The sequence below is a fragment of the Oryzias latipes genome, chromosome 5, assembly GCF_053564925.1.
Source record: "Oryzias latipes strain Hd-rR chromosome 5, Olatipes_Hd-rR_3.1".
In the NCBI taxonomy this organism is placed as follows: domain Eukaryota; kingdom Metazoa; phylum Chordata; class Actinopteri; order Beloniformes; family Adrianichthyidae; genus Oryzias; species Oryzias latipes.
Window position 1 is genome coordinate 32,872,811 of NC_136241.1, and position 14,276 is coordinate 32,887,086.

At 41.8% G+C, this 14,276-nt stretch overlaps 1 protein-coding gene across 4 annotated transcripts in view; it reads left to right on the top strand.

Annotated features, from left to right (window-relative positions):
* Nucleotides 1–14,276, top strand: part of LOC101174907 (MICOS complex subunit mic25a) — a 56,382-nt gene that overhangs the window by 22,528 nt on the left and 19,578 nt on the right. For all 4 annotated transcript variants that reach the window (XM_011475600.4, XM_011475602.4, XM_011475601.4 and 1 more), the window contains one exon: nucleotides 11,070–11,140. In XM_011475600.4, the coding sequence (XP_011473902.2) occupies nucleotides 11,070–11,140 (71 nt within the window). The remainder of the gene's footprint in view (nucleotides 1–11,069; nucleotides 11,141–14,276) is intronic.

The following is a 14,276-nucleotide window of genomic DNA, read 5'->3' on the forward strand; positions in this document are numbered from 1 at the left end:
ATAATAATACAATTTTTTTAGTTTTAAACAAAGTTTTTGTATTTTTTGTGCATTTATGTAGTTCATTTATATTACAGTGACAAAAACTATAAGTGGGAAGGACAAAAATAATCTTAATAAATACTAAATAATAAAATCTAAAACTAGCACTTATTCTTTGAGCATAAATTACATTTTTTGTTTCTAAAATATTGACAATGAATGCAAGTCTAACTTCACTAAACTTTAAAAAAAACTTGGACACAAAAATTACAGTAAAATTTGTGGTTTTTGAATCTTTAATCAATTTTATTTTTTACTGTCAAGACTTTGGAGCAAAATGGATTTGGACTCATTTAATTAAAAAACTCCTTAATTTTAGATCTTAGCTCTTAATGAGACAAAGAAATTCTCCATTGTACTGATTTAGAGAAAAGTTTGGAAGATGTTGAGCACAAAGAAGTTAAAGTCATGGGTTTAAGAATCCATTAGTTTTCAGTGAACAAGATTTAAACGGCACAATTTATTTTAGTAAAACGAATCAAATAAAAAGATTTCTTCATTTTTGAAGATACTTTAGTAATAAAAAGAAAAGAAAACCTAAAGATTTATCAGTGCTTCTGCAGGGAATCTGAAACCCACCGTGTTCTTTCCTGGATTGGAAATGTCAAAACCACTGACTGTTTTCCAAATGTAGAAGAAATAAAAGAGCACAGGTGGAGGAGCGTGTGGAGTTGATGGAGCAGCACTCAAGGAAAGGCTGAGCTGTCTAATGACGTGTGCTGTGGTTTTTTTATCATCTTCATGTCCTTTAGCGAGCATCGCTCTGGTCTTTCAGCACCAGACACAGATAAAAGCAGCTTGTTGGATGCTTTTAATAAATTATCCTCCACTTTCCATCAACCTGAGCGCTAATGCCGGAGAGGAGCGCTGAGTAAAAACCACAGAAACAGAGATGTCACCAAACCACTTCAGGTTTCATTGAGAACAGAGGAGGACTTTGAGGTCTGACCTTCAGTTTGAGGATGTGCAGATACTCCAGGGAACCACATTTGAGTCAAATGACTAACGGTAAACCATCAATGGTAAAATGCACTTTTTAAGGATTTACTTTAAGTAAGCGGAATATGCCTTAAGGGTCGAGTAAGTAACCACTCGTGTTGCTCCACCCCTTCCTCCTCTCAGTGTCTGCCTCCACCCACAGCTCTCCCCTCAGGTAATGAGGAGATACTCCTCGCGTTCGCCTCCTCCTCCCCACTGCTCCTGCAGAAGGGCCCGTCGGGCAGACGGCAGAACCTTATCTAGTCCCCGGCACTCACCTCCTTACGGCCTCTGAGAAAACCTTTTACATAGGCGGGTTAAATGGAAAGGCCTCTGCCTGCGTCTGACGGAAGCGCCTGATTGGCAGAAGAGGGCAGGACGCTCTATCTGTCTCCGCATGCTGCAGCTGTCCCTTTTTCCTTTTTTATTTTTTTTATCCTTCAGCGTCTCGCGGCTGACCTGCATGTGGATGAGGGAGAAAGAAAGAAGCCGAATGAGTGGGTGAGATAAAGAGGCCGTATGGGCTGTGCATTAAACAGACAGTTTATCCTGAGCTGGCGTCCATCTCCCCCTTTCTCCCCCTTCATTTCTCAGTCTAACACATCATTTCATCCTCTCATTCCTTCAATGCCCGCTCTCCCATTTCACTGCCTTTATTCTCTTATCTGCTGTGGAGTTTGGCTGTGGAAAAGCCACACAGATCAACTGAACTAAAGTGTTAAGCTTCATTATCCAATGAAAATGTGTTTAGAACAAAAACATAAACTTCTTTAATTTTACACCAGCCCTTTTGTGTTGTGTAGGAGTAATATTTTGTGTAAACAAAACCTTTTTTCTCCTCCCACAAAAATCAGGTTAAAAAGATTCCTGTTGACTGTATATGGGAACTGGACTGTGTGACCACTCCCCATGCACCAACGTCAGGACTATCAATCAGTTTCTATATTTGTCAAAACATCTATTCTCATTTTTTCCTTCGTTTTTCCTAATTTTTTAAAGATATTTTTTTCTGTAGTTCAAGTTATGAAGTGGCCAATAAGATCCCTCAATAAAAGTAGGTGGAGCATGCCCCCCTCCCAATGTTCGAAACCTTGGACAGATTTCACGTGGCCATGCTTTTAAGTGATTGGGGTGTGGCCTTCCAACAAGCTCACTCCTGATTGGCCAAACGGTTGCAATAGAAACGCAGACTCAGACTGACTCGGACCAATCACTGCTTACTGATGACGTCTGCCTCCAACATGGCGGCGTCCATAAAAATGGCGTCGGATTATTCAGTCAGAGATGGTATTAAGGCTCCGTTCTATGGGTGACATCACACTGACTGCGATGCCCCATCTGTTGTCGGGTCTAATTGGTCAACATCTCTGAGCGCCACATGCTGGCTGTTTTGGGTTTCTGTAGGGGCGGGGCCAACGTTTGTCTTGATGCACAGAAGCACCAATTAGGATTGACAGATTTGCAAATGTTTAAGTAACATCTTCGGCAATTACAGGTGTTCCTGGTTTATCGCGGAAGTTACGTTCTAAAAATAATCTACAATAAAGGAAAAATAATAATCAACTATATTTTTTATAAAAATTTGAGATGCAAAAGCGCTCACCACACTTATCCACTTTTCTCAGACAGAAATGAACTTTTTCACACTTTTCTCTCTTGTTTAAACTCTTTAAACTTCAAACCTTGGCAGGAAAATAAGAAACAAGAAAGTTCTGCTCATGATCTGAGATTTATGTGAATATGTCAAGCTCTACACATTCTGTGCTGAAGACACGACACGGAGGGGATTGATTGACAGTGGTCAACAGCCAATCAGGATGCAGAACACAACACGCCGTAAAAAAAAAGAAAAAGCCCGTTTTTAAAAAGATCTGCAAAAGGTGAAGCGTGTTATAGTGAAGGAACAGCTGAAAGTTAAAAGTAACAGAACAGTCAGATTCTTAGCTTTAAAAAACCTTCATTGTATATAAAAATAACTGTCATGGTTCTGATGATTCAAAGTAAATTTATATTTAAAGATGGCTTCTATTTGAACACACAATGCCATCATTGATGATGAAATGATGGCGCTTTTGTTAATTACATTTTTCCCCCTAATTCTCTGTTTTTGATCCCTTTCCTTTATTCTTGGTGGATAATCCCCGCATTGTAAAAGCGGAGTTTACCTGTTTGCCATTTGGAAGTAAACCTTACGTCTGTGTAAACAAACCCCACGTTAAAATTCACCTCTTTTAATCCGCCGTGGCTCCCCGTTTTGTCAGCGTCTGCTGCAGAAAGGGAAATTAATCCGCCTTGGTCCGTGCACGGAGCGTGAACCCCCCCCCCCCCCTAAATCCCAACATCAGTCCATCTCAGCCCTCAGTTCCAGGAGGGTTCAGACACGTGTGCACGAGAGGATCATCAAAACACGCAAACACAGATTTAGTCACACCTGCATGTATGTGAGATTATACACAGCCTCCATGCAGGCTCACTACTCACTAATCCCCCCCCCATGAGCCTTTCCAACAGCCACAGAGCCCCACTTTCCACCTTGGAGCCTTTTTCCTGCCCCTCTCCACGCTGGGATTCTGTTCCTGTGTATGCAAATGAGCGACAGGAGCCCAGAGCGTGCACGCCAGTGATAGTGGCCCCTCTTCTGGTGTCATGAGAGCTGAAGTGAGGCTGTTGCCCCGGATCACTTCTGCGCACGAGTCTCCAAATGATGTGTGACGGCACAGAGCCGCACAGAGGAGCTGCACCTGCTGCTCCAGAAGAAAAGACAGCGCATTTGTTTTTAGGTTTTTGCTGCTTTTTACTTGTTATTTATGCAGGATTCATAACTTTCCATTAGCTGTTAGCATACCTTCATGTTTGAGGCACGTTTCTTTTGTAATTTCATGCGAGAAACCCTTAAAAGATGTCTGCAGAACTTTGCTTTAAAGGAAATTCCAGTTCCAATTTAACGATTGGCACAGCTTTTATGTTGAAGATGATATCAAGCGTCAGGTGGGAGCCTCTCCATCCTTCACACCGTCCATATTCTGCTCTCCTCTTCCTGTCTTCCAGAATCACAAGCTCCCACGTGTTACACGTCTCTGTGGAAGTTTCTTTATTTTTTTCTTACATTTTGTCCCACTGAGCATCCGGAGACTCTTAAGTGTCAGAAAGCTTTTCCTCTGTTCCTCAGAGGTTTTGACCTGAGGCCAGAGGCAGTGTGACTCTCAAATGACTTCCGTCTCCCAAAGAGCCTGCCCGAGTGTTGGCCTGCTCTATTTCACCAAGAACGAAAGCTGGTTTTTACTTTTTGTCTATAAATCCAGGGTCAAACATGTAAAAAAAAACCTCATAAATGAAGGTTAGAAAGAGTTGAAGAGATGCTCTGGAGGCCCTGGCGGCTCCTCTCCTCCTCTTCAATTTATTTTATTTTCGTTTTTGCTTATCTTATTTTTTTTATATTTCTTATTCCTTTTTGGTTCTATTTATGATGCTTTTTGATGCTACAACGAAACACAAGTACAGTCGACAGAGACTGCTTGAAATTAGAAACAGCAAAATATGCGACGTTTTGGACACTAAACCAGAGATGATGGTAGAGCTGGGATTACTACGCCAGCCAGAAACCACTACACGGAACTCACTAGACGCGCCCGCCCCAGGAAGGTCGCACCGAAAACGGTGCGCAAGGACAAGGAAGAGGGGACATCGTGGAGGTATCAAAGCCCGACTGGCAGCTAACCCAACTCGTCCAGCCATACCATCTATAATTCTGGCTAACGTGAGGTCCCTGGACAGCAAGATGGATGATGTTCGCCTACTCCGATCAGCGAACCGGACAACGAGCAACTGCTGTGTGTTCATCTTCACGGAAACATGGCTAAACAACAACATTCCCGACTCTGCCATACAACTGGAACAACTAACGTGCTATCGGGCGGACAGAGACATCGTAGACGGAGGAAAAACACGCGGCGGCGGGGTCTGTGTTTACATTCGTGACGCGTGGTGCCGGGACGCTCAGCCGGTGAGCAAACACTGTTCCCCGCGGGCGGAGTTCATGATCCTGAAGTGCCGTCCTTTCTACCTGCCGAGGGAGTTTACTGCGATTTTATTAGTGGCAGTATACATCCCCCCGACAACCAACAACAGTGACAGGAATGCAGCGCTAAATGAACTATTCCAGGCCATTGGTGAACAACAAACAGCACATCCAGATGGCTTCATCATTCTTGCCGGAGACTTCAACCACGCTGATCTCAAAACAGTCCTTCCAAAATTTCATCAGCATGTGCACTTTCCAACAAGAGGAAACAACATACTGGACCTTGTTTACACTCCTCACAAAAAAGCTTACAGAGCAACCCCCCTCCCCCACATCGGAACATCAGACCACCTCAGTGTTATGCTAACGCCTGCATACAGACAAAGGGTGAAACTTGCAAAACCAGTCTTGAAGAAAATAAGAGTGTGGCCAGAGGGAGCATCCTCTGCCCTTCAGGACTGCTTTGCAACAACAGACTGGGACATGTTTAAACAAACTGCCACCTACAACAACCTGACAGACATTGAGGAGTACACAGACACAGTAACCTCCTACATCACAAAGTGCATCGATGATGTGACACACACAAAAAGCATCATCATTCGAGCCAACCAGAAGCCCTGGCTGACAGGGGAAGTCAAAGGGCTACTGAGAGCCAGAGACAATGCCTTCAGAGCAGGGGATGAAGCTGGCCTAAGAACAGCAAGAGTCAACCTGTCCCGGGGCATCAGGAAAGCAAAAAAGGACTATATGCAAAAAGTCTCTTCCAACTTCAACGACTGCAGAGATGCACGGAGCCTGTGGCAGGGCATCCAGGCCATCACAGACTACAAGCCTGCACCGCAGAGCTGTGAGAACAACACCCCCCTTCTCAACAACCTGAACAGCTTCTTTTCACGCTTTGAAGGACTAAACAGCACACACCCACAGAAAACGCCCCCCTCCCTCCAGGATCAAACTCTGCACCTGACAACTACCAGCGTGAAGAGGACACTCTCCACCATCAACCCACGGAAAGCAGCGGGTCCAGACAATATCCCAGGCCGTGTGCTGAAGGAATGCGCAGAAGAGCTTAAGGATGTCTTCACAGACATCTTTAACATCTCCTTGGAGCAAGCCATCGTCCCATCATGCTTCAAGGCTACAACTATCATCCCTGTGCCAAAGAAACCATCACCATCCTGCTTCAATGACTACCGCCCCATAGCACTAACGCCCATCATCATGAAGTGCTTTGAAAGGCTAGTCATGTCACACATCAAGTCCACTCTTCCCCCCACCCTGGACCCCTTTCAGATTGCATACCGACCCAAACGATCGACAGAGGACGCCATTTGTTCTGCTCTCCATCCAGCTCTCACCCACTTAGACAAAAAGGACGCATATGTGAGAATGCTGTTCATAGACTTCAGCTCCGCATTTAACACAATAATACCACAGCAACTCATTTGCAAACTGGACAAGCTGGGTGTTAACACCCCCATCTGCAACTGGCTACTGGACTTCCTCAGCCAAAGACCACAAACAGTACGGGCCGGCAACAACACCTCAAATACAATCATTCTCAACACCGGGGCACCCCAAGGCTGTGTGCTTAGTCCGCTGCTCTTCACCCTGCTGACACATGACTGCACAACAACCCACAGCTCAAACCACCTTGTGAAATTTGCAGACGACACAACCCTGGTGGGTCTCATCACCAAGGGCGATGAGACCAACTACAGGGAAGAGGTGGATCTGCTGACAAAATGGTGCAGAGACAATAACCTCCTGCTAAATGTCGGCAAGACAAAGGAGATTGTTGTCAACTTTCAGAGGGGCCACACTCAACACCTGCCACTGATCATTGATGGTACTGCTGTGGAGAGAGTGAGCAGCACAAAATTCCTGGGGGTTCACATCAGTGAGGACCTCTCCTGGACCGCCCACACCACATCATTGGCAAAGAAAGGACAACAACGTCTCTACTTCCTGCGGAAACTAAAAAGATCAGGTGCTTCACCAGCCATCATGACCACATTCTACAGAGGAACCATCGAGAGCATCCTCTCCAGCTGCATCACTGTGTGGGGGGGCAGCTGTACACACAGCAACAGGAAAGCCCTGCAGCGCATAGTCAACACAGCCAGGAGAATCATTGGAACACCACTCCTCTCCCTGCAGGACTTATACATCACCCGCCTCACCCGAAAAACACTAACAATAATCAAGGATGCACACCACCCTGCACACAACCTGTTCAGCCTTCTGCCCTCAGGGAGGAGGTACAGGAGCCTCTGCTCCCGGACCACCAGACTCAGAAACAGTTTCACACACCAGGCCATCAGGATGCTAAACACCCTCTCCCCTCTCCACCTACCCACCACCCATATCCCCCCATGAACAGTGCTCAAACGAACCCCCCCCCCCCCCCCCCCCCCCCCCCCCGCTGCCTTGAGACACTGCCTTAAGTGCACTCGCACTTTTATGGCAAATTGCCTATGTTGTATATTGTAAATTGTATCTTTTTCTTTCTTTTTACTTATTTATTTTATTTTAAACGTATACTTTGTTTTTATTTTTCTTCTACTGAACAGACACGAGAGAGTAAGAAACGGATTTTCGATTCATGCACATGTGAAGAATTGACAATAAAGTTGACTTTGACTTTGACTTTGAAGGATGGTGGATGAGTCAAACCTGCGTTTAAAATTCTTTCATCCCCTTAGCTTGTCACATTTGCGCTCATTCCATGCATTTCTGGATGATTCAGAAGCTTTGAAACAACATACGAATTTAATATCTGCACCGTGGAGATGAAGGCAAGGAAGGCCAAAGAATTTAAAGACCCACTCCATTGAAAATTGTTGGTGTTTTTAGTGTTCTTGTGGCATTTTTGTGATAATGCAAGACATTTATAAAAAAAAAAAAATAAGCTTAAAGTTGCATTGCTGAGTATTTCTTTGTTGAAATTGTTGTGAATCAGGAGCAGACGAAAACAAGCTGTTTGAAAAAGAACTTATTTGTCACAGTTGGTGAGATTCAAGCTCCCTGCTCCGCTCTATTCTGATGCATCCACCTGCAGACAAACAGATCCATGAACGTCTTTGTTTTCCTCGTCTGGGCTGGAATCTGGACCTAAACTGTTCGGCTGGATAGCTGATGTTAGGTTGGTGGTGCGACGGGGTGTAAACGCATTGATGATGGGAAACGAGGGCAGACTTATGCCGCATCAACAGTCCCACCCAAACTCAGAGGTGAACTGCTGCTCTGTAGAAACTATGTCCTAGAACACGACAGAAAATCTTAGCTAAAAACGGCATAATTGTAATTAAAAGAAATAACTGAGAACTCTTTGAAAATTGATCAAAACACGATCCGAGCGAAACTTTAAAGGTTTAGCAAATGTTGTCCCGGTTAAATCAGCTTGTTCTCATCTCAGACGAGTTTTTAAGTCATGTGGTTTGTTTCGGTGCAGGGGTTACACCAGTTTAGATCAGGTTACCACTTCTTTTCAGGAAGAATTAAGATCATCCGGTAAACTCTATGGATATCGGCGGATGCCTGCCAAGTGCGTTCAACACGGGCTGCACGTAAGGAAAAAACATGACCTTCTCATTCTACAGTGTGTTGAACTCCGAAGAGCGAACTGACGAACTGAAGCATTTGGTATTTGTATTAATGACTGCATTGACAGATATTCACAGAAAATAATATGGATGAGCGCATTTACGACTAGCAGGGACCCAAAAATTCATCGGAGGCTAGTTTCTTCTTTTTATTTATTTACTTCCTTTTTTTTCTCTGTAATTCCATAGCAAGTCCTTTGGTTACATCTTATCCAGAACTTTTGTTTTTAAGGTAAATTCTAATCATATATCACTTTTATTTAGCTGCTTTCTATCTAAAGCCTCTCCTCCTCACTCCTTTATATGAGAGAAATGACGTCTTGTTGACTTTTTGTCCTTTCATAAACAGAACAACATGCCTGCTGTGACATGAAGCAGCCATTCCAGTCTGGGCTGATGTTTGCGGATCAGCTGAAAATAATGAGATATGAAAATGACAAGTGAGCTCTGGAGGAGAGGTGGGCAGGGAGGTTTGATCCCATCATTCCTCTGCAGTCATTTCAATTATCCTCCTCTCCCATCACCTCATCTATCGGGAATATGAGAAATAATGAAGTAAAAGGCTTGAGCGCTGGAATGATTGGTTTAAAGCTCCAATTGCTGCATGGTTAACATCTTAGGGCGGATGAGAGATTTGTGTTTTGACGGCGCTTCCAGCAAACTTCTTTTTACCTATTTTAGGTGCAAAAATCAACTTATAGAGGACACATTTGAATAGAAGAGTTTGGAGAAGTCACTATTACATGGCTTTAGGGTTTACAGATGTTGAGTTTTCAAATACATGTGCTTTAAAATAAACTCACTTCAAGGCTTTATTATAATAATATATAATAAATCTGTCCAATAGAAGTTTATTTAGTTAAAGAACACATCTTTAAAATTAAAATAAATATTTAAAAATATTTGTGACATTATTGACCCCTAAAAGATTAGGAAAAATAGAACAATTCAGAAGTACTTATAACTTTTAGAATATATAAAATAACATTTTTGTGAAGCTGACAGATTATTCCTCCTGAATTTATCTTTTATTATCATTTCTTTAATGAGGTTTTGGGTTAATGTGCGACTATTTCCCTAAACTACCAGCTGCAAACTGGTATTTTTACATGTTAGTTAGCGTCTCGTCTCTCCGCAGAGCCGTCGAGTTGAGTCTGGGTTTTGCGGTAAACGTGCTGCGCGTGACCCCGCTGACGGAGCGCACGCTGCAGCTGGGCTGTAATTGCTATTTAAATGCCAAGGTTTCTTGCTTGAAATAAAACATAATGGAGTACCAGCCGGCTGTCAATACTCAGATTTGTAAGCAGGCTGTAAAACTCAAAGGTCACTAATTTATGGAAAGTGGCATTTCCACTGATGCTTCGTGCATTTCGCTCGTCACTGTGGGCTTCTCAAAGCGTCGTTTACACCTTAAGAAAATACGTGCAACTGTAATAATTTATGCATAAATGCACACTCTAAATTTCTTCTTATTCTGGTGGGATGTAAAAACGTTTCCTCATTTTTCATCACACCTTCCTAAACTCATGTGACATATAACAGTAGCCTTGGAAAAGACCTCTTGGTCCAGAAACCTCTCTGACCCGTCTTTGGAGGTGGTCTCGGTTAGTTTCCAATTGGACTGAGCTTCAGTCTGCTCTTAGATTCCTCAGTCTGAATAAAATCCATTTCCGGAGCCAAGACGGCCAACGTAAACAGATTAGGAATGAGGCAACAGATGAATCCAGGACAAATGTGAAGCAACAATTGCCGTGTCAAGGAGGAAAAATGGCTCCAACTGTCTATTTGTTTGAAAGTTTATCTTAACACAGCTGAAAACGCGTTTTACACGCTTTTCTGTCTCGTCAGGCGCTGCGGTGTCGTCATCCTTAAACCTACTTTGCAGTTCCGTAACAGAATTCTCTTAAAACAAAACCATAACAGCACAACAATGAAACACAGCAACTCCTTGAAATGTGGAAGGATTAATTCAGGTTAACCAAAACAACTTTTAACGTGGCACACATTGCTTCTTACTGTATTCCTGACATCTATATGTCATAAACACTCATCAACGTACTTTGATACCCGACTTCTCCTCATCACTACAGTTGCTAGCATCCTCTGAGTTAAAGTTCACACGCCACGTCTCCTCGCCAGTAATTGCCTTGCAGCAGGCCTCCGCTGTACCAAAGGGACAAGTACTAAGTGTTTTTCCCGAAGTTCAAAGCTGGTAATCGACATTAAGTTAACTGTACCGATAAGTATTGTAAAGCAGCACGTCCATCTTTCTCTTGTTTCTTTGCCCCGCCCTCGTTGTTCCTAGCCAATGACTGAAGAGGTCCTTAGTCACGTGGTTTTGTTTCCAAGCTTTGGTCCGTAACAGAATGGGAGTTTTTCAGCCTAAAAACCCCCTAAATGTTTTCAATTTGTTTCCACAGAACTTGGATGAGTACAAGCAGGCGGCTGAAGAGTACAACCAGGCAGCGAGCAGAGCTGAAGCCCACTTACGGTAAATATTCTGCATTGTTCTTTCTGTGCTGCACGCCTAAATGTCAGAAACCATGTGTCATGTTTGAGAAGAAAAAAGAACTAAGCAGGAAGCATCCCAGATGGAGGTGTTTCTGTTCAGACAGAATATGTAGTTATTTCTTTGCTGATCGGATGCAAAATGTCCTCACTCCTTTCTATGTTGATGTTTCTTCCTGTTACTTGAGAGAAGGTGATGGATAAATCAACTCTGCTAGCAGAGAGATACACGACTAAAGTTCTCCTCATATCACTTTTCTCTCAAAATCCCATCCTATGCTGAAAAAAATTCATGTTGAAGGGACAAGAACCGGTCAGGGATAGAATAAAGCAGGTGGAGGACAAAAAACATGAATAGCTTTTTTTTATTTGTAGGTTTTATAGATACCTGCTACTCCACAAAAAAAGAAACACTTTTGGTTTTAAAAAGAACAATTTTCTATATTGTTCCGATTCAGTGAAGTCACTTAGATTGTTGTTCCCAAAGTACAGGAAGACTGACGGCGGGATCATTCTACCCCAAAGTCGTGGTCACAGAGGAAATTTCCAAGGAAATTTCAATGTTTATTGTATTGTGAGCTCCACAGCTCATGCTGCTGCCAATTCAAATATTTTAGCGCGTGCAGATGTGGCGATGAGCGATAATCTTTCCTATTATCACCCTTCAGGTGTCGTTTTAGTGTATTTTGACACAGTTTTTGAAAGAGTGTGAACCAGAGCCACGTCTCCCCTGAAGTTGTTGGAAGATGATTTTCCCAAAGAATAACTGTAGTTTTTTTTTTACTGTGTTTTATGGGTTATGAAGGTTCTTAATTTAATCCCAGTCATCTATTTGAATTTGGATAGAAAAAAAAATGTTTCCCACTGTGTGGCATGTAAAATTCATCAGTATCTGGTTAAATTTACTGAACATTCATTTTTTAAGTTTCTATTAAATACTAATTTTGTTTTGTTACAAAACCAGTTTTTACATAACTAGTGATATAAACGGAAAAAACCTGAAGTTTTATACGTAAAATTAGACCATTTATGTTATAAATGAAGTGAAACTATTTTTTTTCCCATTTTTTTTATTTCAGCCTCTTCTTCAATTTCATTCAACATTTAAATGATTTAAATTGTTTTTTATGCTTTTTTTTAAATGTGTATAAAATGATCTGCATGTTTTTTATTCAGACATTAATCAGAATTGGGACTAAAATGTCAAAAATGTTTACGAAATTTTCTAACTTTTCCCCCTTGTTTGTTATTACAAAGCAGATTGTTTGACAGTCTAAAAGCTTTTTACTTGGATCAGAACTTAGTTCATCTATTTTGATAAATATAGGGTGTTATGAAATATTTAAGAGACTGTATATTTAGATATGGTAAAATATTTTGAACCCAGAGGAAAAAGAAACTGTGACATAGGTTTATATTTTTTCGGTCAGAGAGTTTTTTACTTTTGGCTAAAGTTCATTTTTGCTAATGTAACCCTTGTGCTATCCTAGGCACTTTGACATTAGGAGTGGGGTCATCTAGACCCACTAGACAGTGCTCTGAACCTTTTTTCTTCAATGATTTGTGATCTTCACTGGTGTCCATGGATTACATGAAATCTGTCCACCTTTATCCACCTTTGTCATGGTAGGAAGAACACGTCAATGTAAGGGGGGGGGGGGGGGGTCATTGGGTATCACAAGGGTTAAATCAGAATTCTGTTTGCAGAGCAATTTCCCACTGACTCAATAATTTTACACCAAAACTGCTGACTTTCTGAATGTTTTTAACGTACATTGTTTTAAAATTCATTACAGTTTTCAATCAGTTGTTTTGATTTCATGAGAGCTCAAATTATTTGGTGTGTTACTTGATTGGCATGTGGGTGAATGCATGGAAGGGCTTTTTCTGTAGGTTTCTGTGTTGTTTCCGTCTCACTCAACGCCTGATTTTTTGTTATTTAGAGTCTCATGGACGATGTCAGACATGTTGTCTATTGTTGCCTGAATTCATTTCTATAGTTTACAAATCTAAAACCTGCATTTGTTTAGATTCAAATGTTGCTGTAGCTTTTTATTTTTTATGCTTGTTTATGTTCCAAACTACTTTCTGCTTCTAGGAAACTTCTAACGCCTCAGAAATGTTAGTTTTTTCAAAAAGAAATTCTAAAGTTTCAGAAGCGGATTTCACATCTTTACAGGGAGTGACATTATTAATTAGTTATAACCTACATTCCTCTGTCATTTCTAATAAGATTTTCGTCACATGCTGTCATTTATTTAGTTTTTTATTGATGCATTTGTAAATGTTCTGAACTTCGTATGTTATTTAAGCAGCAGAGCATCTTCAGCCTCACCTGGAGGAGAAACGGTTCTGTGTTCTAGCTCTGCTGTGTGACGAGGACTGACCTCCTCCATGTTCTGACATCTCTTTCCTCCTGGTCCATTAAATTCACAAGCACACAATTGAAGGCTTTGCCCGTTATTTGGACCGTGTTTCATTGTGCAGTGGTCACGCAGTCATTTCACACAACACTGACCGCCCAGTAATTATTCTATTTATTCACCACCTTAGGAAGGGGCAGCCGCTCCGTCTAGCCTGTTGTGTAGCTAAAATATATCTTTATGTTTGTGTCTAAAGGCACTAAGTTGTTGTCTGATTTGAACGTTTTTAAATGTTCTGTTCCCTCTTATTTCTATTATTTTGATCCTTCCAGCCTTGGAGCTCCGTTTTCATTTCTATTCTAGTTTTTTTTTTGTGTCATAAGGATGCTAGCACCTGTTTGCTTGGTTCTGTTTGTGCTGCAGTTTGTTTTTATCCAAATCCAATTCAGGTTTTTCTGAAATAGACTTTAGGAAGCTGTGAGACTAAATGAAAGCTACACAAAAATTCAAATGAAAAGCCGCAAACTAGCAGCGAGCCGAGTGACTTCATCCATTTGAATCAAAGGTGGACAGTTTTTCTTCCTGACTCTAATAATGTTTTTTCCCATTTTAATTTTATTTTTGTTTTATTAAATATGTATTATTCCTAGCTCTTTTGCTTGGTGTGACCGGGTCTTCCTAGTCTGTCTGGGTTTCATAATTAAATCTTATTGGTCTGTAGTTTGTTCACCACTCAGAGACCCAGAAGACCTTCAC